Consider the following 24,847-nt stretch of genomic DNA (forward strand, 5'->3'; position numbering starts at 1 on the left):
TCTTGAACTATATTTAAAAGGTCTCAGATGGTTAAAAGCATTTAAAATTATCTAAATTAGAATATCTTCAAAGTTAAAAACAAAATAAAATAATTTGAAAGGTTGGTGACAGCTTTCAAATAAAATTTGAAACCTGGCACTAAACTTAATGGCAAGTTCAGCAAAGTAAGTTGGGTATGCCTGTTTGATATCCAGGTCATTTCTGACTGACCACATACAGAGATCAGAAACAAACTGAGCTGACATCTGCCTATTATTGCCACAATTTAAGCATTCAGTGTTCAGTGTCTATATTTGTTACTGGACCTCTAAGCATCAAGTAACAATGTGCAAACTAGTGCAGAGAGAATTTAAGGGTATTTAAACACAATGAACAGAAGTTAAATTGCAAAGTTGTAGCGGTTGCTACCGCGGAATAAAACAAGACTCTACTCGGAGGATTGCCAAACAGAACTGGTTTATTTTCCCGCCTTGTGCGGGCCCTTTAAGGGAGAAAAACTCCCGCCCAAAAAAAACCGGCAATGACGTAAGTCCTACGTCATCAGGACTTTCCCGCGCGTGGGTTCTCCCCGTCGCTCAGAAAGACGAGGCCCGCCGCCATCTTGGGCCTCGTCGCTCCGACGCCGCGCGACCCGACTGCCGAGCCGGTTCGCCCGACTAGACGGTGAGTCGCCACAAAGTGAACTTTAAATAGAACTTTGCAAATCAAATGAAGTCACTAGTCCATTCAGATTTGGGGGGGGGGGGGGGGGGTGGAAAAGGAGACTTAGTGCAATTCTAGAGCCAATGACATTTAACAACCCACTGCCCTCCTGAAGTGGTCTGCTAAATTCAGCTTGCTTAAAAGTACAAAACACTGAAACAACAGTCAAAATAATTCACTTTTACCTGTGTAATTTGAAAGATTCGGGTTTTTCAGTCTCATTTCGTCTCGATTTAACCTGACAAAGAAAGGAGTGGGTTAACAATCAAATACGATTTCAAATGACAGAGCAAAAAAACCTTCCCTAAAATGATCAGCATGTGAATGCAGCACAGAGGAGCTGAAAAGTTCACCTGCATTCATTATTCTACAAGTGACCCCCACATTATGGCCAGTAGGGTAATGGAAATTTGCCCTTACAGAATACATATCACTGCAAAAATTTGAGAAACAATAAAATTTGCTCAGAATTTGTGGGAAAAAAAGCTTTTCAACTGTTTTCTTGATGCTTGCATGGATGACTTGCCTTTGTTATGGAAAACAAAATACAGGCCCTTTACTAGAAATGCAACCCCTCCCCCATAACTTGGGGGTCACCTATACCTTCCATAAACCAGGGCTCATATTGCAGTTTTCCAAATCCTGTTCTCCCATCAACCTGATGTTGTAAATTACATTAGCTCCCAATTATGCAGCTATCTGACAGTTAAATTGTCACCTTGGCACTTTGAAATATTTCATGTCATCATCCTGCTGTGATTTAATGCTCTCTAGTCCCTTAACCTAGAGACAATTGCACTCCAAATGTGGCCTTTTGAGCATCCCCAATTTAGTTGCTCCACAACTGCCAGCTGTGACATTAGGTAGGGAGTACTTTCTTAAAATCCTGGCATCCCTATTCCATTATGACACATCCACCTTTCTGGACAATGCGTATTAAACGTTTTGATGGAGAGGCAACAAACATTTATATTTTCAGAAGCAAAAGTACCAAATTTTTGGTCTTTCACCCAGATGTCATAGGAATTAAAGTTGTGAAGTGCCTTGGGGCATTTTTGTTACATCAAATGTTTTAAAATACAAGATGTCAGTTGGAAAGAGAACAGGTAATCATCCAAGTTGCTGATACCTTCACAAATCCTATCTCATAACTTGCTGCCTTTGTCAAATGGCCATCCTACACATCCAAGCAGCAAACACCATGTAGGTGGAAGTTGTGGGAAAATACAAGATTAAAGAGATTAAAAAGATTATGTTAAAAAAATTACAACCACTGACTTCGACAGGCAGTACTGGAGTAGGACAAAAAGAGCTCAAAAGAAAAAGTACTTACTCATCTTTGTAAGAATCTTCAGCTTTCATTTCTGATATGTTGGATTGTGCACCAAATTCCCAGGTAGCAGCCCCAGAGTTTGTTACAATATTACCAGCTGCTTGGTTCTGAAAGTTAGGATGAAGACTTGCAGAGCAGGAAATATCCAATGAAACATTTTTATCTGTGCAAGAGGTTTGGGGTTGTGCAGCCAAAATTGACGCATTTCTGGGCATCTGGGTTTGAAGATCTGATTTGTTCTTGGAAAAAAAAATGTGAAGTGAATTACTTAATTTAAATAAGGAATTTATACAATTACTCTTTGGGCAGAAAGTTATGCTGCATTATGAAAGCAAACCCAATCCCAAACAAAGAAAATAAAATCTCTGTACCATACAATGATTTCAACTAATTATGTGCTCAAGTACTCTGGTGCCAAGAAGTTCAAGAACTTAATCCTAAAACTCATTTGGTTAACCTTCCTGTACCATGCTCACTGGTGGACTACACTGGCTCATACAGCACACATTACCATCATTAATGATGCCCATTTTTAAACACCTGCCTACTTTCAAGCATCTCACTTTGGCCTTATGGCAACACAAAGCCTTCCTGATTTATAATTAAGGAGGTACACTTCCACTCAGCAAGTGTTAAAATATACAGTTTTAAATGAGCTTCATATTTTCAGGTAATGAAGTAATCAAACCCACTCCTACTGCAATGTCCAGCAGTGATAGTACAAAATAATTTCATCCCTACAAATCTATACGAGGCCTAATAGTGTTTTGAGGTACCAATGGAGTGTGTGTGTGTGTGTATATATATATATACACACACACACATATATTCATTCAGGTATCACAAGAGAATAAAATATCGGTATCTGTGGAAAGGGATACCCAAAAATATTTCTTACCCATGCTATGGACTAAAGTTTTTGCAAGGTAAATAGGAGTGTGGACCAGAAACATTAGAGGACACTAGTTTGAGAGAACTGTGCCATATCTTGAAACCAAAGCAAGCGTATGATGTTCCAAACCAACGTTTGGAAGAGCTAATTGCTTTGGTTCTTTATTGTTATGACACTTTCCTTTGAAGTTCAAAAGTAAATCAGTTGGAACTACCACAGCTATGTTTAGACCCAGAACATTCCACTTTTAAAAAACAAACTAAAACACATGTTTAAAATGTAAAGTGAAGCAAATCCACAACACATCTGAAAATTATGTGGTGGGCAGAGGGCATCTTAGAAGAAATGCACGCAATCCTTGTGTTCTGGTCACAGCCGAGTGAAGAAATACTGTGGTAAATAATTTATAATTACCTGCTTGAATTAGGAGAAAGCAGTGCAAGAAATAATTCCCAATGAAAATGGAACATTCACTCCTGATAAACGAAATATTCCAGACATACTGATACACGGACAAGGTATCCAAAACAAAAATAAAGCATTGTTGGGCAAAATGGATTCAAGCAAGCTTTCTCTAATCAAAAGAATAAAATTTTGTACCACAATTCAGATGTTCATTCATGATGCACTTGTCTTTCTCTCACATTTAAAAAGGAGTATGGTATTTAACATGATTTTTAATCACAAGTCTGTTCCACTACATCTTTCAGTACAATTGCCTTCATGTTAAGTGTCTTTTTTTAAAAAAAATTAGAGCCCTTGAAAGCTGTTGTGTTTCTTTACAAGGCAAAACTTACGTACCACAGTCATTTTGCAAGGGGTTGCTGGGACAGAATAGTCGCTATTAAAGAATCAGTATAAAAGTATAGTTAAATCCAAAACCTGGCTTGATAAAAGGGTACACGATAACCCAAAGATGCAAGGTTATCAGGCAGTCTAAATTTTACAACACTAGGATCGGAGAATTTTGAATGAAGGAAAGCCAATATTTAAATTTAATACATTTAGCTACTCATTATTTCACCTCATTGGTCATAATAGGAAATGTAAAAGAAAAAAATTAGTAATTCTCATTACAATGAACAAACCTGTTGTGCTTCAGGTTGGATATGCTCTTTTATTCTCATTTCTGTCATGTGGATTAATTGCTCCATCTCCTCTTTTTCCTTTTTTAACTTCAACAACTTTTGCTCTTGTTCTGGAAACAAATACAAGGTAGAATTGGCAAGTTGTGACTATGGGGTTTCATTAATTACTATGCCAATCACCACAGAATGGAGAGTTAGCAATCCTTCTACCGTGCACAAGTGCTAAGGTAATGCTGTGCAGGGGACCCATTTCAATTCTTCCTGCTACAGCTGTGGTGTGTTTTATATATAAAAAAAATCATGCTCCTCATGCAATAGCATGGGTGCATTTGAAATGCATTGGATAGATTGCCCAATCTCTGCAGGTCAAGCTCTCTTTACCCAAACACTATGCATTTGTCATTTAACATGAAGAGTGCCACATCAGTCTTCAACACCTTGAAGATCTGAACACCAAAAAGGCATATGGAAGCTGTTAGTGTCCTGGCACAGGAGAGTGCCAGTAGTTCAGAAGCAAGAATCGTTTGTGCTCTCAGGATGGCATTTGCACCCAGAGTGCTCTCACATTTCCCACAGCCAGACTGCTGCTACTTATGCCAAGACTTCCAAATCAGAGCAATTCAAGAGTCAACTTTAATCTGCTACTTCCTCCACTGCAAGGGAACTTTACACTGGTGTGAAGTTCTGCAACACAATAGCAGCTCCACAATAGCAACTTAGAATGCTATCATAGAAACCAGACATGGCTCACAACATCAATAGCAGGCGAAATCTGCAGCATGTGAATGGTCTGAGCGAGACTCTGGACTACTGCCAGAGTCAAGGCAAGAGGTCACTAGCCCAATTGTCTCCCTGGATGGGTGTGGAGACAATGGAGAGGTGACAAAAGACACCCTAGCCAGCATGCCCAGAAAGGGCTTCCTCTTGCTGTTATCTTCTGAAATGCTGCTCCTTTGTTCACTTCACCACATGGAGGGCTTCAAGAGCCAAGCCCTCAAAGGCCACATGTGGAGCACACAGAAGAAATAGATATTTTTGGTGGTGCTGCAGAATAGTTTTATTGGTGGAAATGTAGGACTCCAAGGATACTCTCCACAACTCATTGGCTCCAGCTGCACCCTTGCTGTGCCTGGAGAGCTAAGTTATTATTCACTGTCAGTGCTTTACAGACTGGAAATGCAGCAGGAAACAATTTACCCGACAATAAAGGAAATGTGCAAGCATCCTGGAAACAAGGCAATGACAAATTTCACCTGTTCACTGACCAAACAATCAGGGAACTATGGTCCTTATGGCTCATGTGGAACACCAGGTTCATACAGAGACCAGAGGGTCATAAGTACAGATCATCAGGAAGACTATGCTCCTTGCATCCACTGCAATCGATGGTATGAATTACCGTGCATTTAAAAATAGCAAAATGCATAACACTACTGAGAGACAGAACTAGCTCAAAGTGCAAGGTTCCTCTATTGTTGAGACTTGTGCAAATCAAAACATCCTACAGGGATAAATAAGGCATTGGATTCAATGTAGAAAACAAAAAGTATTGACTCATTTCTTACATTGTACAAACCAATCATACTACATTAAAATGTTATGGGGCAAATTAGCAGTCATGTTAATAATTAAATGAGGGTGACACCACAGAAAGTTCTCTGCCAACAGGATAGATTTTAGTTTTGCCTTGCTGACATGCAAAAAGAAAACTTCAGAGGATACAAGATTTTCTTCAATTAATTTACATCACATTGCTTTATGCTTCATTCCCCATTTGTAATACATTTACAGCATGACAGCATTATGGACAAAGGAACTGCTAGACCCAGAAAAGATGGTCATTTATCAGGTGAGGGAAAAGGGAGAAAACCAAAGATTAAATGTCAACCCAACATATGAAAATATTCCTCTGCAACACGTCTGTAGCTTTGAGAACACCAGAGCATTCGATATACTGAAGTCTACAAAATGGAGGTATATGACCAGTTATTTTCCAGTCTTTCAGGAAACCAAGCAACAAGTATTTCAGTTATATTCAGCTCCACACATTATTGCCTTGGGTGCCACAGAGACTTTTCACTCAAAGCTTACTATAATGTTCAAGTCCTGATGCAACTATGAAGTAGCAAGCAGGGAAAAGACTTTTTAATATTCCTTATAAAAAAATTCTTGCCATCACAGCATCTTGCCAGGGAAGGAAAAGTTGAAATGGAAAATCTAGGGAATATGAGTATCTATAGTTGAAATTCTTGGGTGAATGAACCAACATTAGGTTCTGTCAATAATGAACATAGAAAAGCATGAAACAAGAATGGCTAAATTTCTATTCTATAAATGCATTTTCTGATATTACGTTGCAAGTATTGTCATGGCATTTGCTCTGGATCCACATACAAAACTAATAACTTGAGTCAAGCATCAGTCATCAAGGAATAGGCTACATGGAAAACACTTCCAATATATTGAGTATCTTATTGAAAATACAGCCCACTGCTCTTATACGATCAAGTCCCAATTCAATTAAAAGGTTTTATCTAACTGCAAGATCACAAAACCAATATCTCCAAGAAAGTGTCTGAATTCACATATTTATGGACTAACAACTTCATTGCAATTATCTGGAACACTCTCACACATTTAACAATTCATAACTACTGAAAATGAAACAATTTCATTTGAATCTTGGCTCAGGAGGAGTCAACAAATACTATGTTTAAACAGTACTAACACTAGCCATCTTATTTCAGTTTTACTTAATTAACAGAATCTATCTTCCCCAGTGACCCTGCTGGCATTACCAATTCACAAACAACCACTATGCTGCCCTACCCTTATTTCTATGAGAATAATGGCTAAAACTTAAAATAATTTATTAGCAGAAAAGTCATAAAAGCTTTATATTAATGAGTTCTGATAAGTATTCAGCAAGTTTACAATTAAGAGCAAAAACAATACCTTTACAAATAGCCTTATATTTCTTTTTGAATTCCTCTGCTCGAAGTTCTTCAAAGGAGAACTCACGCAGTCCAGCATAGACCTTGTCTTTTGAATACATGGATACCACCATTTTTTCTTCTTTGCAGTTTTGTAACTGCACTCTAGCCAGTGGATTCGCTTCTTTGCTGGGTTTCCGTGCACTCAACACTGGAGTGAACAAAGGCTCAATCTTACGAGGAGTTCTGCAATAGATCAAAATTTAGGGATAATATTTGTATTTCAACCCATCATTTTAAAATTAAATTTAAATTTTATTTACAGCGTGGTAACAGGCCCTTCCGGCCCAACGAGTCCGCGCCACCCATTTTAAACACCCAAATTAACCTACCCGTACGTCTTTAGAATGTGGGAGGAAACCTACGCAGACACGGGAGAACGCACAAACTCCTTACAGACAGTGACAGGAATCGAACCCCAATCGCTGGCGCTGTAATAGCATTGCACTAACTGCTATGCTACTGTGCCGCCCCATAATGTAATATATTTTAAAATAGCTTTCCCCGAGAAGCTACATTCTACAAAAGTCAGGAAACCAGAAAAGCACATTGTTTAGTTCACAAATTCACTTTTCTATCACAAGAAGCCACATCTGAGGAATGTCTACACAAGCTGGTGAAGTTAAAAGACACTTACAATTCATGCACGACTGAATCAACACAGTGAAAAGCAATTCAATATTGTATAGATATCACTGACGTTTTAATCTTGGCTGCCAAAATAGATTTAAAACAAGAGACAACTCAATGCTTGTGTTTTTGAAAAGGTACTAAAAAACATGAAAAGGCAGAAGACTGATTTTAATTTCTTTCCTCCTCTCTCAATTCAAAGTACTCCTAGATTAGTGAGCCCAAACACCTCAAAGGTTCATTTACATAAAATATTACGTGTTTCTCTCCACCAATGCTCAGTCTGGTGAAATATATTCAGCATTCAGTCATTTCAGCATTCACTGTCTTATCTACTAAACCACATTCAACCTCAGAGCATCAGTGAACTTCTGTTTTTAAATTCAACCCAAACCTGGGTCATTGTTTAAATCATGAAGAGACGGACTACCAATCTTAAAATGACATTCACTAGTTTACACATACGTGGTTTCCACATGCGCGGATTCCTCCTCATAAAGCTTAAAGTCAGGTTTGCTGGTTGATGAGGCTGCAGAAAATGGAACTGAATGCATGTTGGAACGTTGGGACATCTAAAAAGAAAAAAGTGCTTTTAAAATCAGCTGAATAAAATGTTTGCCAGATGCTTTTTAAGAAAGCCTTATAATGCAAGTATATTGATAAGTGGTTAATACCAATTCAGGAGAAAGATGTCATTATAGTGATATGGCGGTACAGAAACATTCTGACAAAGATTGAATGAGTCTGAATGGTCTCCGAAGAATGATTCCATTATACTCAACACCTTACCAAAACAATGCAACACACAGGATGCACTTTAGCTTCAAGATACATCAATGATATAATCTTACACACCAATGGAAGATTTTTTTCCAGTACATGCTTAAATTGGACAGTTAAAGACTTTTTGGGCCATGGAAGTAGTATTAAAAGATAAAATATTAGCTACAATACAGAATTAAACAGAAACATTAAATGAAATGTTGAAGCTGAACATCAAACCCCATCAGGATATCTTGGGCTATTTACCCAAAATACCAAGTGCATCATAAATTTAAACTCTCAATTTAAGATATTTTTCATTCTAAAACAAGTGACCCTGAAGAATAAAATGGAGCACAGTGGTCCCATCTTACTTCTGAGACAAGAGCAAAAAAAAGGTTAAGCTGACATTCCAAATGGAACACTCCCCTCACGTACTCCACTGTTGAAGCCGTCATCATTCAGTTGAGTTATTAGACCAAGACCCTTTCTGTTCACTCAAGTCAAAACAACAAGAGACATTGAAGAATAAATATTGGCTAGTTGACCAGCAATCAACATCACAGAGTCTGCTCATTATAATGCAATGGCATAGAGCTACACAACAAAAAACAGCCCTTCAGCCTACCGAGTTTGTGCCAACCATCAAGAACCCATTTTATTCTCCTATATTCCATCAAATCCCCTCAGATTCTATCAATCATCTACACACTAGTAGCAATTTGTAGTGACCAATTAACCTATCAACCTGCACATCTTTGGTAAATGGGACAAAACCTGTTCTTACAGGGGGAACAGGCAACTCCACACAGACAGCCCTAGAGGTCAAGAGTGAACCCAGGTCTCTGACCTGCGAGGCAGCAGGTGTAATAGCTGCACCATTGCTGTTCTTAAAGGGGCTTGTTGTACACAAAATTTGAGTCACAATTCTTGCACTACAGGGTCTTTTCAAGAATTACTTAACTTTCTCCCAAGTACTTTGGGATCCCAATCATGAAAAGAGCTATTTAATTACACCTTTTTAAAAAGATTTTGAAAAGGCAGATAAAGGCAGAATACTAAACACTGAAATCTGGTCATAAATGTTGAGGGGAAAGAAACTGAATATGTGATAAAGGGAGACTATGATTGGGATGGACCTGGGCAATGCAAGGAGACCAGCATTGGTCTTGAAGTAAAATTGATCAATTAGACAAAAAATTAACATTTGAAACAAAGGATAAAAATTTCAAGGGGGATACTCTGTATGATATAAATTTCAATTAAACTATCCCAAGAGCTTAAACACTTGCAAAATATTCAAACTCAAATTTGGGTGTTTTTTTTAAATTTAGCCGTTAACTACAGTTTCCTTACTAACAAAGATGGGCAGCCTTGGCTGATCTTTATCTAGTTTTGATTTTACTCTTTTCAATATGTAGACATGATTAATTCAATCACTTTGGAAACTCGTGCCACATGGGTCACATGAAAATTGCATTGATTTTTTCACCATGTGAGCCAACAATAGACTGTCAAGAATGAATAAGACAGATTTTTTTTTAAATATTCAAGATGACCAAAATAAGCTATTTCAGAACTAAAGTCCATTTTATATACTAATCTATTTACACAAAGCAAGCTTCCATAACTAGAAATTTAAATGAATAATTAGTTTTGAAGGGTTTGGTAGAATGATGGCAAACACACGTAAACTTCTTGGCATTCTGTATTAAGTAGAGTTGAAGTAAAAAAAAGTGCAATTTGATTGAACAGGAAAATGGCACTTCTGTTCAGTGTTTCAGACAAATGACAATGCAGTTTACCCATAATACAAAAAATGAAGTGTTAAACCAACATTCTGCACTCAAAAGTACACAGTTGGTCTTCAATTCAGTCTTTGGCAAGGATATTAGAATAATAACATTGAGCCAAGAGGTAATTGATATCATTACCAGTTTAAAACCCTTTACAGCCATATCCTTACTCACTTCATTGAAATACATACCCCTGAAGTATTCCAATGTCCTGGCTTGATTTCATTCTCTTTAGCAGAAGTTGAAGGTAGTGTGGACCACTGCCCCTGTGTTAACCTCAGCTGGTCTGTAGGCTGGCTGCACAACTGGTTTTCATTGAACACTTCAAAAGTGCCACACTGTTCCCGAGTGGAAACCACATGTTGTCCAAGTCCTCGGCTTTGTGCTAAAAAGTAAACAACTTGATTCACACTCTGCTGTAAACCAAGTTCTACACCAGAACATGTCCTCATTATCAACTCATTTTCCCTGCATTTGAATCACTATCCTTGGTGCAACAAATAGATTGTACAGCAGTGGGTTAGGCGTTAAACTTTAAGCAAACTGTTTTAGCCTGAGCTGGAGTACTATGACCAAATCAGGCCACCGCACTTAAACAGGATGTCAAGGCCTCCATGAGACCAATACTAGAATATTGCCAGATGTTAGAAGTTACAGAGCAGAGAGAGGGGATGGAATTGTGATTATAAAGTTATGGAGAGAGTTAACAGTTTAAGACTGAAGGATTTTGGCAACATTGCTAGGAAGTGGTAGGGATGCTTGGTATGGAGATATGGCAGATGGGCCTTTAACAAGAGGAGGATTTAAGTCTTTCTGAATAGGAAAGAGGAAAGCTTTTAGAAATAAATTCAGTGTTGTCGTCCAAAAATCTGCAAGGATGGTAGAAACATTCGATAGCAACTACTAAAAGCAAGTAGGATAAATAGAAAAATGTTTCAGGGCTGCATGACTAACTGAAAAGTATTTTTCCCCCACATGCCAAATGATTTTTTCATCACTGTTTGACCAAGGTGGTTCCAATAAGCAAGAACAAACTTCCAATGGATCAGTCTTAGGAACTACTTACAAGATTTCAGGACAGCACACCTTCAGAGCTCCTGCCTCACTGCTCTAGCAATTTGGGTTCAATCCTGACCTCCAGTACTGTTTGTGTGGGGTTTGCACATTGTCCCTATGGTCGCATTGGTTTTTCCCCAGGTGCGTTGATTTCTTCCCACATCCCAAAGGGGTGAGGATTGGTAGGTTAACTGGATTTTCCAGGTAAGTAGTAGAATTTTGGAGAGGGTGGGAAAGGTAGTTGTGGGAATGTGGGAGAAAAATAGGATTGGTGCAAATGGGTGCTTGGTGATCAACATGGATTTGATAGACTAAAGGCCGTGTTCCTGTGCTGCATGTCGCAAATGATCTCCAAGCCAGAGCAACAAGGACAAAGAACAAAACATATCAGGACACAGCCATCAATAACAGGTGGAAGAATGCAAGGGAGTGAGAAAGAAAAATCTAGAGACAATCCAATTTTACTACCACTTTCAGCTTTCATGTGTAATAATGCAAGTGCCAAAATTACTTTCAGCGGCCCATCACCCAGCTCAAAATATCAGAGACCAACTTTGGCTCTCCACCACACCACATACCCAACCCCCACTCCCTTTTACCCCCACAATGACCACAGGAAGTGGGTAGTAATAGTGGTGCCAGATTTTATCATATTGCAGAGTCTATGCAGCAGGAAACAAACTTACATCTCACAGAATTTCCAATCCTGTTGACTGGTGCCAAGGCCTTCTTTTGCCCACTGCGTTTGAGATCTCCAAGAGTAGTTCTTTGTGGTTGAACAGGCTCAGGAACTAATTCTTCATTAGTTCCTTCATTTATGGAGGCAACAACTTGCTTAAATATTCGTGATTGAAAGTATCTTTAGAAAAACAGAAGAAAAAGTGAAATAAAGAAATAAAACAAATTTTGTATCTACCCTTACAAACAAGGCACAGAAAGCTATCTGGAAATAGAACAGGGAATTTCCACAGATTAGGGTTACATTTTATACCTTCTGCTATTTAGGAAGAAGAAATTAAATAGAACAATTGAACAGGTAGCTTGGCAGTAAAAGTACTTTAATCTATTAAGTATGTCCTAGCAAGGAACTTAGAATCAACATTGATTTATGAAAGGGATAAACCTTTGCTTTCTTTTAGCTGGTAACTGTCAGTACAGACATGTAGGAATCAGTGAATGTGCTGCTCTCAGACAAGATGTCACAAGGTTATTTAAAAACCCATAATCCTAGTGTGGCAGTGCAGGAACAAGAGCCTAAATGGCCTTCTCCTGCTTCTATTCATGTTCTTTCCATTTGTATTATCAATGACCAAACAGTGTGTTCTAACTCATTAAAATTATACCATGATTTACTAGAATCAATGTGAACATCTGCAATTTAATCCTAGTTTTCATATTTTGATAGAAGCATTTTAGTAATAAAGATTCTAGGACAGAAGCAATGAACTTTGTTATTTTGATTTAGTTGCATTAGACTGCAAGTAGATACATCTTTTGACTGGTTTAAATAATTTTTTAAAAACTGATTTTGTCCAAAAAACTGAAAACATGCCCACAAGTCAAAATGAAAACTGAAAGTTCAAGCCCTAGATATACACAGTTACCTGTGATGGTGCTGGAGTTTCTCAAGGGGTTCAGCCTTGAGCTGAATCCCTTCTTGCAAGACAGCCTCTGCCTTTCTACTATTCCCCAGAAGCTCATATCGTTCAGCCCAGGCAATATAAAAAGCAGCATGTGATATACCGATTCCTTTGCTCTTCAAGAAGTCAAAAACTTCCAATGGATCAGTACAGTAGTCAACCTGGAAGAGATCAATTTTGGTTGTTAAAAACTGGGAAATCAATTTTGTAATAGGTCATTCATTATAAAAATAATTAATGAACCATGGTTTAGGTAGCCAAGGCAGTGCTTCTTGTGACACTTGAGCACATTGCAGTGAAGCAAGGCCATGTAGTCTGCATACAATTCTCATTTTATGCTTACTCCTTGGCTCTATAACATGTGAAAATAGTAAAATGCCACAATCCCTCCAATTATTTTCAAAGGACTAATTCTGGATACTTCAACTTGTACTGCTCCCACACCCGAAGCTCAACACCCTCCAGGCAAATCAGCCTTCTTTATTGACATCCCATTCACCATGAATTTTCACTTCCTCCACCACCAATTACAGTGTGTACCATCTTAAATGCAACGCAGTTACACACCAAGGGAACTCTAATAGCATCTCTCAAACTTACCTGTACCACCAGCAAAGATGAGGGCTGCAAGCACATTAAAACATCATAAGCAGTTCCCCCAAGTCATAATCATAATTTAGGAATATATTGCAGTCCTTCACCACTGCTGGATCTAAACCCTGGAACTCACTGTTCAATAATTGCAGAACTACTACAGCAGCACAACCACCTGCTGCAAAAAGGGCCAACAGGGATGGGCCATAAATACTAGTTATGTTAGTGACACCCACATCCTATAACAAGAACACGTTTGGCTTCAATAAGTGGCAGGGCTGCCATGAATGTTGAAATGATGAAAGCAGCGAGAGTTGGCATTTAGAATTAAATAGACTAATTTATTGTTCACACTCTGGTTAAAACTGGTCTTCATTAAAACACTGGAGGATTGATGGCACTCAATGGCAACCAAGCCAAAAGATACTGCCAATGTGTGCAGGGAAGAGAGAGAATTAGGGAAAGGTTAACTCAAAAGTAACTATCTGAATAACTTTACATCAAAACAAGAATCCAAGAAATAAAAAAAAACACAATAATACCAAGCATGCTTACATTCAATAAAATCATGGCTATCATAATTTCAGTTTTCTACCTAATTATTTCCTTCCAAAGCCACTTTTCCTGATATCAAGCCTAAATGACTAATACACTGCCAAGTGACTAAACCACTTGATTTTGGATTCTCCAGCCAAAGGAAACATTCTAAAACATTTATCCTTTCAACATCACTCCTCACAAATACTGAGTATTACTGCCTGTCATTGAGTAACAGACTCACAGGAACAAACAGTATTCATTACTAGGGTAATGAGTACAACAGATGTACAAGTCATAGGACTGTTACAAGTAATTTGTAAATGCACTTACAAACTTTAACCAGTGACCAAGGTACCGTAGATCACTGTAGTATTGGTCATTCCTCAGGAAGAGCTCCAAGCTTCTCTCCAACAGTGCTGAGAGATTACTATCTGTTCCACCATGTGGAAACACCTGCTCTGTCCACTTAATATACCTGTTTTAATAAAAAAAAAGTCAATAGTATTTATTCAGTGCAATAGAAAGATATAGCTTCAGGATATAAGCATACTATAAATTTACACAAACTGGTTTCCAGAACATTAAGGACCATCCATTAGGCTTGTACCCTTTGGTAGAGCTATCCATAGTCCTGGAAATTATTCCCCCTTCTTCCAAGCACAAAATATTCCATGTGAAGAAGTAGTGACAAATGATTCAACAACATTTTAAAGGGAATTCAGATTACAACTTCATTTGTTTATAAACAAAATGTATGGCCGGTCTCCTTAAATCCATGCTCCCTGGTCACCAACCCATCTGGCATAGGTTTTTCTTCAAGGACAACTACTTGATTATTTTTAAACATCTCAATCAAGTTGCTGCTCCAAGGAAACAGACTCCATTTCTCTAGTCTTTCCATGTAACTGAATGCCCTCATACCTGGTACCATTCTATTAAGTCATTTTTCTACCTTTGAACAACTGTTAATTGAGGCAGTGGTTTAGGAAGGATGTCAAAGTTCATGCAAATTTCATTGCTTACATGCTCTATTTCACTATTAATACCAGATTACACAAACTTTATTTTAAAAAAGGCCTTTAAAGCCTTGCCCCTAAAAGTTGTATAAATAACCCATTCCCACTTCCCATTCTGCACCCCCATTACAGTTGTTATTAATTTTGCATTTCCTCATTCTTCTCAATCCATATCTCCACACACTTCTCTGTATTAAAATTAATTAGCTATGTCTACACATTTGCTTTAGATCACGTTTTTGTCTTCCTGGTTTATTATTGTGTGCCTACATTTTAGTGTTTTGCTCCATCTACAATTTAGAAATTACACCTTCCATATCCAAATCTGGGTGTTTAATATATCAACGAGTACTAATCTGATATAAACTCCTGGGTTATGCTCTTTCTGCCCAACAAATAAGCATTTACCATTGTATCCAGTTTGCTTCACTTAACCAATTATGTCTCCAAGCTGCCACTGCCCCTTTAATCTCATCCACTTAAAATTTTAATTATTAAATCTGCAATACTGTATGAACTTTGATTCCAAATCCATTTGATCCCTCTTACTTCTGAGCCATTTCTTCGACTGCTTTCTTAATGAGTACCAACATGTACCAGCTTGATTTTTGTTTTAAAAATCTTCTGTTGGAGAAGTTGAGTGAGTGGGCAAATACATAGTGAATGCAATTTAATGTGAATAAATGTAGGATTCTAAAAACAAAGACAGATTACTTGAGTGGTGTTAGATTAGGAAGAGAAGTCAACAAGGTGTGGGGGTCCTTGAATATCAGTTGCTGAAAACAAGCATTCAGGTGCAGCAAGCAGTTAGGAAAGCAAATGGCATGTTGGCCTTCATTACAACAGGATTTGAGGTATACAAGCAAGGATGTCCTACTGCAGTTATACAGAGCCTTGATGAGACCCCATCTGAAGTTGTGTGCATAGTTTAGGTCCCTTTTTCTGATGAAGGATGTCCTTGTCATGGAGGGAGTGCAAAGGACTACAAGATAGATTCCAGGTGCACAGGCAGAGATTGGGTAGGTTAGGCCAATATTCGCATATAGAAGAATGAGAGTCTGTTGCATAGAATTTTATGGGTTTCTAAGAGGACTAGACAAACTAGAGTAAAGGAATATGGTTCTGGTGGTTAAAGAGCCCAGAGCCAAGGATCAAAACCTCAGGATATGAGGTATGCTAATTAGAACCCAGATCAGAAGAAATTCTTCACCTAGAGGTTGGTAAACTTGTGGAATCCTCTACCAAATGTTGCAATGAGGGCCAAGTCATTAATATATTCAAGAATCTAGGTGATTTTCTTAATACTAAGGAATCATGAGATATGGGGAAAGAGGATGGAAAAGTGGATGGTAGTATTAATCCTGCTCCACTTCTTTTGATCAATGCATCCTCTTATTTATTACCTGAATGTAACTTCTGCCACTAGAGGAACTGCTTTCTCATCTCCAGTCAGCATCTCCAGACCACCTCTCTTGTTTACAAGTTGTTGAATTTCCTTTCACCTTAGCTACTATTCATATTCTTCTCCAAACCCAAACGACCCCCTTCCATTTTTTTAAAAATTTATTTTCTTCATGGCTGCTTCAATAAACCAAGAATTAACCTTCCCTTTTAATCTCCACCTTTACACATCTAAGGAACTCCAGCTTTTGATGCCTTTTCTTTGCCGTATCACAAGAACACTATCTTTGAAAGTATTTTGTTCCATGACTGTTTTATCTACCAATTTTATTCTTACCTACCTGGTCCTCCTGCAGTTAACTACTTTTACACCTGATTATTCCTTGTCTACTTGCATCCTAATCTACACCTAATGACATAATCACCTTTCCTCCAAAAGGAATTTTATTCCTTGTTTGTTTTCAACTCAACTAATCACGTGGTTTTATATGCATTTCCTCACTCTGCCTACTTACACTTATTATCCCAGCCTGTAATCAGATAAACTGCATATTTCTTCATTATTACTTCATAGATATACCTTTGCAAATTCTCTCAAAATATGCTGGCCTATAATAAGTAACCAAAGCATAACAAGATTAAATCTACTTACCTATCCCAAACATCCAGTGGGTCATTACCAGAATAAAAACGGATTTCTGCCTCAAAGGCTCTGAAAAATATACATGATCCAACACTGAGCGTTGTTACATCAGTTAACAATGTTAATATTTAATATCCACAGATATCACTCAAGTTCAGAAATGGCTGCTGCCAATTTAGAGAACACTAGATTTGAACATTTCTTTCAGTGTCATCTCAAAGCTTTTAAGACAGTCATCGCCTGCTCTCCAGAGAAGGTGATTGAGTAATGCAATGTTATAATATAGCTCAAGAAAGTCTCTCAAATCCATAAATTTCACTACTTGAGAGTTTAAAATACCACGTGTGAAATCGTTCTTTTCTGTCTTAAGGATCAAGGATTCTGAACACGAGCTTTGTAGACCAAAACTAGTTTAATCACAAAGGCAAACGCGGGACAGAATAGATGGGAACAGACATACTCTCACTCACACGCAGGATACCGCGAACACGGGAGGGAATTGCAACTGGGGTAAGGTACACTCACACACACACTGATACACACAAGCACACAATAACAATGTACAACTTCAGGATATAACACTTCAATGCCTGTCCCACACTAGCATTGACCCTTAATGCTCCCCGAGTCTGAGTGAAGTTCTCCCTGACCATGTGGTGATGCACTCTTACCAATGATCTCTGCAGCATTGTCTCACTACTCCTGGGATCGTCAAAAGAGGAAGGGCTAGGGGATGCAGCCCTTTTTATGGTGCTAGGAGGTTGGGTGGAGCCTCACTGTTGCGATTTAAACAAGCCAATGGGTGGGAGTCAAAGACAAAGTTTCCTGCCACAGCCATTGGTCAGGCAGGTTCAGAGACAAAGGGTACTGGTCAGGCAAGTTCAGAGGCAAGAGGTACTCTCACACCTGAGGCGGGGGGGGGGGGGGGGGGGGGGGGGGGGGGGGGGGGGGGGGGGGGGCAGGGGTGGAGCAGCACCTTGATTGACAGTAGTATCACTTCTGATCAGAGGAGCAATGCTGTCCTCCGGTCAACAGGGGTCATTGTCATTACTGTCACGTGACAGCCATGTGGATTTCTCACAACACCACTACCTCCAAATTTATGTCATATGCCATTCAGACTTAACTATGCACTGCCATGCCTTCAGTCAAGATATTGCAACTCAGAAGCAGCTTGACCAGAGTGCCATGTTTAAGATGACAGCTCTTTACCCTCTTTGCAGGGGCACAGGAGGTGGTCAATATCAGCTTATCTTACCAATTATGTTTATATCTGAAGAATGAATTTTAAAAATATCACTATTACTGTTCACTTAGAACCAAGATGATAACTACAAATAATCAAAGAAAAATTGGTTTTCTTCCAAGAGTTTCTCCACTCAATTTTCCAGAGTAAACTTGATCTAAAGTACATGAATCACTTGAATGTTTAAGAACAATACAGATGTTTTCATTAGGAATAAAAAGATTCAAATCTCATTATGGAAAGAAAACCAATAGCAAGAATGTGGAAAAGTAAACTATTAGTCCTCCTAATACGGTCTGCAGTCAACTTCAGTGTTACATAATGTGATGTGTTCGCAAAGACATCAATTAGATGGCCACCCACTTGTACACAGCACAGCTTTGAAACTTGCATTTACATCACAGGACAACTAGAAAATGATTACTGTTGTCAGCATCATACACCTCATAAGAACAATTCTATACTTCACGATGAGATTGGTGGATTTAAAGAAAAGGCAACATCTGTTTGACAGCTCATCTTAGCAAAGATTTATGTATAGATAACAATGTTACCCCTAGCTAAACTACACACCCCTAGGCATTCTGGTTTGGTATATTTGTGGGTAATCCATATGGGTAGAGTCAGATGATGTTGACAATTTAAACATTGCAAACCCTGGTAGTAAGATACCTATACCAACTTTAGGTCTTATTAATTTTTGGGGCAGTTCACATGTTGTACTTTTAACAGATTACCATGGTTCAACTATGATGTAAACATGTACTCGGTCTTTGAGGTGCCAAAATCCTCAAGCATAGTGCTCCAGGACACTGTAGTGGTTCCTACAGGAGGTCAAACAGTATTACTCACAGTTTCTGTTCCTGGATACTGATCTGACTTGGGCCTTCATGTTGTGCAAGTACATCTTTAAGTGTGCCCACATCTCGGCCTTGCTTCAAAGGCTGAACATTTTCCTTACTCAGCTCCCAATCTGCCTCTGCCATTTTGAGAGTTGTACAACCTTCATAAACAGACCCCTGCAAATGAAGAAATACACATTTTCCACCCTTAATCTTTAGGTTTGATTTAAAAGGTAGCCCAAATTTTAAAACATATCTGGCAAGGAAAGAATGGTTTAATGCAAATCCACTTTTGGGCATTAAATTTCATCTTTATACATAGCAAAAATACATGAAGTTACCCAATCGTTTGATTATGCATATGATCTCTTCTGGTTATGTTGTAATCAGAATTTTCCATTTGGTTTTGAACTAAATGATTTTTTTTTAATTTACAGAGAGTGATTGTAATCTAGAATGTGCTACTTGAAAGGATGGAAACTGAATCAATAGCATTTTTACAGAGCAAAAGTTGAATTGGAAATATGCTGGGGGTTAAAAAAAATATTCCCAGAGGAGAATTTGAACTACTACACAACAACCTGCTTTTGCAGAGTATAATTTTAAGAATATTTTCACTATCATCTGAAGATGACCAAGCTTAAAAACAACAAAAACCTACTCAATTACACTTGCAGTTCCAGCCACAAAGATGCACAACTTCCAATAGCCCAGTTAAGGTGAAGACAATAACTAGAAATTCCAGCACATCCAAATTGGGCCCTCAATCACAGGCCACCCACTGCTAATTTCAGTCAGGGTTCTGGCCCACGTGAGCAGGCAGGACATTTCAATGCCACAAAACCATAAAATATTTTTTAAAAGTGACCAGCAAGGAGTAGGCATTAAGCAGAACAAATCTTCAACCATTACTAGGGCTTAATAGCATGCTTTCTGAGAAAAAAAGTATTCAAATTGTTTGAAAGCAACCCCCACCTAATTTTGAACACATCTTAAATCTTACTTCTGTATCAAGAACCATCCACGTATTTTGGCTTAAGATAAAGCACACATGCCCACATTGTTTTTAATCAAGATAAAAGCAGACACACCTACATTGCATACCAAACCTGTACCCTCATTATTAAACCTGTTCTATTGTACCAGACCAATGCCATCCAGGACAGTGCACATGCATCCAAAGCTGGATATGAACCAGAATCTAGGTACAGGCCTGGCATGTCCCTGGGTTCAAGATTACAGGAGCCAGTGCCAGGCTGGGAAGGGGAGCGAGAGGGCGAGATTGAACAGCTAAATTTAAGCAGCTTCTTTTATATATAAAAGAAAGACAGATTCAAGGAGAGAATTTCAGAATTTTGGCAAAGTACAGCACCAAAGGTGGAGAAACTATAAATAAATCAGGCATCAACAAATTAGAATCAGAGGAGAAAAAGATCTACAAGGCTGGAAAAGACCGCAGAATAGGACGCAAGTGGTAGTGGGCAGGCATCTATTCAAAATAAGGTCACTCAGCTCCACTATTCAGTAGGATCATGGCTGACTTTTTCTAGCAGTACCATTTTCCAGTACTACTCCCCATATCGCTTGATTGCCTTAATATCCAAAAGTGTAATCTTTGCCCATCTCAGTATCCTGGGTCTCCACGGCTCTCGTTGGTAGAGAATTCCATAGATTCACTACCATTTGGTTTAAAGAATTTCCCCCATCTCAGTCCTGAATGGCCAGCCTCTTATTTTGTAACTGTGACCCCACGTCCTTGACACCCTAGGAGCACCCTGGTCAAATCTGTAAGAATGTCATATGTTTCAACAAGGTCGCTCCTCATTTTTCTAAACTCATGTACAGGTACAGTCTGTTCTTCCCATACGACAAACTTTCCCCCACCAGAAGAATCAATCTGGTGAACCTTTGTTGCATTCTTTTACAAGTACATCTTTCATTAGCTAGGGAGACCAGACTTGTGGACAATCCAGGTGCAGTCCCACCAGACCCCTATGTAATTCCATCAAGATGCCTACAAAGGCCAACATAGTGTCTGTCTTGCCAATTGTTTGCTGTACCTGTATATTACCTTCAGTGATTCATGCAAGGGACATCCAGATCCCTCCAAATACCACATTTCAACCCTTTTTTTTAAAGAAAGATCACCATCTTCCTATATTTTCTAGCAAAATGGACAACCTCAACATTATGTTCCACTGCCATGTCCTTGCCCTTTTGATTGGCCTGTCTTTTAAAGTCATACAGCACACAAACAGGCTCTTTGGTTCAGAGTCCACACTGATCATCAAGCCCACCTAATCCCATGTTATTTTCCTTGCTGATCAACTCCCCTAGATCTTACCTCTTGCCTACATACCAAGGCAAATTTACCACAGCCAATTAACCTAGGCAACCATATGTCTTTGGAAGTGAGAGGAAACTGCAGCACTGGTGGTGTAGTTGATGGAAAATAAAATGGCATTAGAATAGGATTGGTGCAAATGGGAGTTTGATGGTTGGAGAGAAGGTGCAAACTTCACTCAGACTGGAGGTCAGGATTGAACCCAGGTCACTTGAACTGAGAGGCAGCAACTCCACCACGTTATAGCTTCGTAAAGCTCTTTAATCTCCTCATCCTTCTAATACAAAACTGGGTGCGCAAGTTGGAAATATTACACTTGGTCCCGTTATCTAAATCGTCAGAGATTATGGGGTACCAGCATTGATCACTGCATTACCAACCAGCTCACATCCCAATCCAAAAATGACCTGTTTATCCTTACTGTTTTGTGTCCATTAACCAATCCTCACTTCTATGTTACCCTCTGTACAATATGTTCCAACTTTATTTAACAACCTCATGATGCAAATATATTATCTCATTTATTCTGTCAGTTACAACCTCAAAAACTAACTGATGTGTCCTGACACAAGGCTATGATCCAGAACCATTTATCCCTTTGCCTCCACAGATGCTGCTCAACCACCAAGTTCCTCCAGTAGTTGCTTAATGCTAACTGATCTGTGAAACATAAATTCTCTTTCATAAATCCATGTTGACTCTGCCTTATTTGATTAAGTATCCTGATACCACTTTCTTAATAGATTCTTGTATTTTCCCCAATCAGAAAAAAGATGGGTTCATATTTGAAAGCAACAACACATTCAAGGAACCTCCTCCCACCTCACTCTATCAACCTCTCATTCCACCACCCCCCACCTTGTCTGCTTCCATCTATCATCCACCTGCCACTGTCTCCCAACCTCACCCCTTCCCTACCTAGCACAACCTGCCCATCATCTTTCACCCTCCTCAGTCCAAAAATCATCTTGCACTCCTGTCTCACCACTCCCTATCTCCCTTTTCCACTCTCAGTCCTGATGCAGGGCTTCAACCTGAAACATCGAAAATTCCTTCCCACCCCACAGATGCTGCTCAACTTGCAGGGTTCCTCCAGCAGACTGTTTTTTGTTCCAGTCTCTAGCATCTGCAGTCACTTGTGTCTCCAACATATTCAAGGGCTTGGGCTAAAAAAGGTGGAATTTGAAATTGGCAATAATTTGCAAACACATGATGCATCAAAATTAGATTTTTCAAAAGAGGTATTTAAAAAAAGAGATAAAGAACAAGAGAAAGTATCCAGGTGTACAATATCAGGTAACATCAGACAAGTTATCAGTTTGGTTGGATTAAAGTAAGGTGGTCCATCTCATAAACATGATGAGTTTGGAGCAAGCAAGAGGATAAATTCTGGTCCACAGCAGCAGTGAACATGTAGCCTGGTATAAAAGGGAGGCAAGAAGCAAGTGAACAGGTATAGTAGTTTCAGTCCTAATCTTGTCTCAAACTTAGGGAGAACAAAAAACCCATGAGCTCCTCACATATCAGAGACAAGAGTAGAGAAGAGGCACTACCTCTGGTTTAACAAAAGCACCACACTAAAGGGAAAAAAGGAAGAAATAGGACAAATATACCAAGGTTGCTCACCCAAGTGAGCATTATGCTAACCTGGGCAAGACATTGGGGGTGAAATGGTCATCTTTGTTCAGTCTTATCTAACACACACACACATCCACTTAGTTCCTGGCAGAACTCACTAGACAGTGATTCAAGGGAGGTACTCTGCCAAATATTGTACTTCCTGGCTCAGATGTTGATATATCAGGTTATCAGATAAGAAATCAATAAGTTACTGCACCCCAGATAAGGTGGTGGGCAATGAATGAAATTTACTGATTATTATTTTATTGGGTTTCTGCACGTTCTGTTAAGCTAAATTACTCGAGTCAAACAGCATCCGAAAGAGGACGTATTTTAGTGTTACTGTTTTTACTTGTACTACATCAACACACTTTGTACTAGCTCAACGTAACTGCACTGTGTAATGAATTGACCTGTACGATCGGTTTGTAAGACAAGCTTTTCACTATACCTCGGTACAAGTGACAGTAATAAACCAATACACGAGAATAGCACTGGAGAGAATTCAAAGGGGATAGATAAAGCGGTGGACATAGCTGGAGAAATTTAATCATGAATAACGGCTTGCTTCGTTTACTTTAGAAAAAAAAGGAGGCAAGTCTTTCTCATTCATCCCAATTCTCTTACAAACAAGGTCAACAACCGGAGAAATAGACTGAAGGCGAGAGGTAGAACGATCAGAAATGGGGAGAGATGCTCAGCCCTGAAACTCATGACACCCTCTCCCCACCTCCCTCGTTCACCCACCCTCATTTCGGGGCGATCAGCAAAAACATCGACCCACAACCACCTACCCCAAGTCCGGAGGCTCCTTGGACTCACGCTCCGTCCCTCTCTCTCTCTCCTGCCCGCGGTTTGAATTCAAACGGCCAGTTACCCGACCCTCTTCCCTCATTGGTTCCCGCAGCGAGCGCCTCGCCAATTGGAGTAGCTTCAAAGAAATTGACAACAACAGGGATTAATTTTTATGAAACCAACGCTCGCTAACATTACCAGGCATATATATTTTTGAAAATACACGTTATCGCACTCGTAATTGGATTAATTCTTTTAAATTTCGCTTTCCACCTTCCGGGGATTGTGACCTTCCTGGAAGCTGATTGGTTACCAGTCTCAGGGTAAGGCAGTTGGCGCAAGGCGGTCTGGTCTGTGTAGTTTTCTCTGTTGAAATGGGAGCTTGTGATTGAACAGATATTTCTCATTCATAGTGGCGTTTCTGCATACTTCTTGTCAAAGATCTCCATAATAAGTACCTATATACTGAACACTTAAGAGACTCAGCTGTGAATCAGATTGTAGTACTTTTGCTTCTGATTCAGGAAGCGCTATGTCCAAATTCCAATGCAGAATTTTGAACGCTATGTCTGGGCTGACCCTGTTCTACCGGACTGAGAGAGTGCTGAACTGTCTGACATGCCTTCTTGGTGGACCAAAACGTAAATTGAGGCCCCGTTTGTTGACTTTAGAGAGAAAAAAAAATCATGCAAAGCAGAGCTGGTGAGTTATCCTTGAATCAGAAGTAATTAACTGTAGTTTGTGCTCTTTGTGGAAGCTCGGTATGGGCAAATTGACTATTGTGTTTCCTAATTTACAGCATTAAGTATACTTTAAAAGTATCTTATTGGCTGTAAAATTGAAATTATTATTGTCACATGTACCGAGGTACAGTGAAAAGCTTGTCTTGCATACCGTTCATACAGATCAATTC

General features: G+C 39.1%; 1 protein-coding gene across 1 annotated transcript in view; it reads right to left on the bottom strand.

Moving 5' to 3' along the window:
- bub1bb (BUB1 mitotic checkpoint serine/threonine kinase Bb) overlaps window positions 1-24,114 on the bottom strand; it is a 50,824-nt gene extending 26,710 nt beyond the window's left edge. Inside the window, exons 1-12 of the mRNA XM_052018397.1 lie at window positions 23,934-24,114; window positions 19,186-19,352; window positions 17,097-17,156; window positions 14,358-14,502; window positions 12,858-13,054; window positions 11,940-12,112; window positions 10,389-10,582; window positions 8,105-8,211; window positions 6,972-7,195; window positions 4,017-4,126; window positions 2,037-2,275; window positions 889-941 (exon numbers count right to left, since the gene is read on the bottom strand). Of these exons, the coding sequence (XP_051874357.1) occupies window positions 889-941; window positions 2,037-2,275; window positions 4,017-4,126; window positions 6,972-7,195; window positions 8,105-8,211; window positions 10,389-10,582; window positions 11,940-12,112; window positions 12,858-13,054; window positions 14,358-14,502; window positions 17,097-17,156; window positions 19,186-19,319 (1,636 nt within the window). The 5' untranslated portion in view covers window positions 19,320-19,352; window positions 23,934-24,114. The remainder of the gene's footprint in view (window positions 1-888; window positions 942-2,036; window positions 2,276-4,016; window positions 4,127-6,971; window positions 7,196-8,104; window positions 8,212-10,388; window positions 10,583-11,939; window positions 12,113-12,857; window positions 13,055-14,357; window positions 14,503-17,096; window positions 17,157-19,185; window positions 19,353-23,933) is intronic.
- Window positions 24,115-24,847: the final 733 nt, after the last annotated feature.

Source organism: Pristis pectinata, chromosome 1 (assembly GCF_009764475.1).
Source record: "Pristis pectinata isolate sPriPec2 chromosome 1, sPriPec2.1.pri, whole genome shotgun sequence".
Lineage (NCBI taxonomy): Eukaryota > Metazoa > Chordata > Chondrichthyes > Rhinopristiformes > Pristidae > Pristis > Pristis pectinata.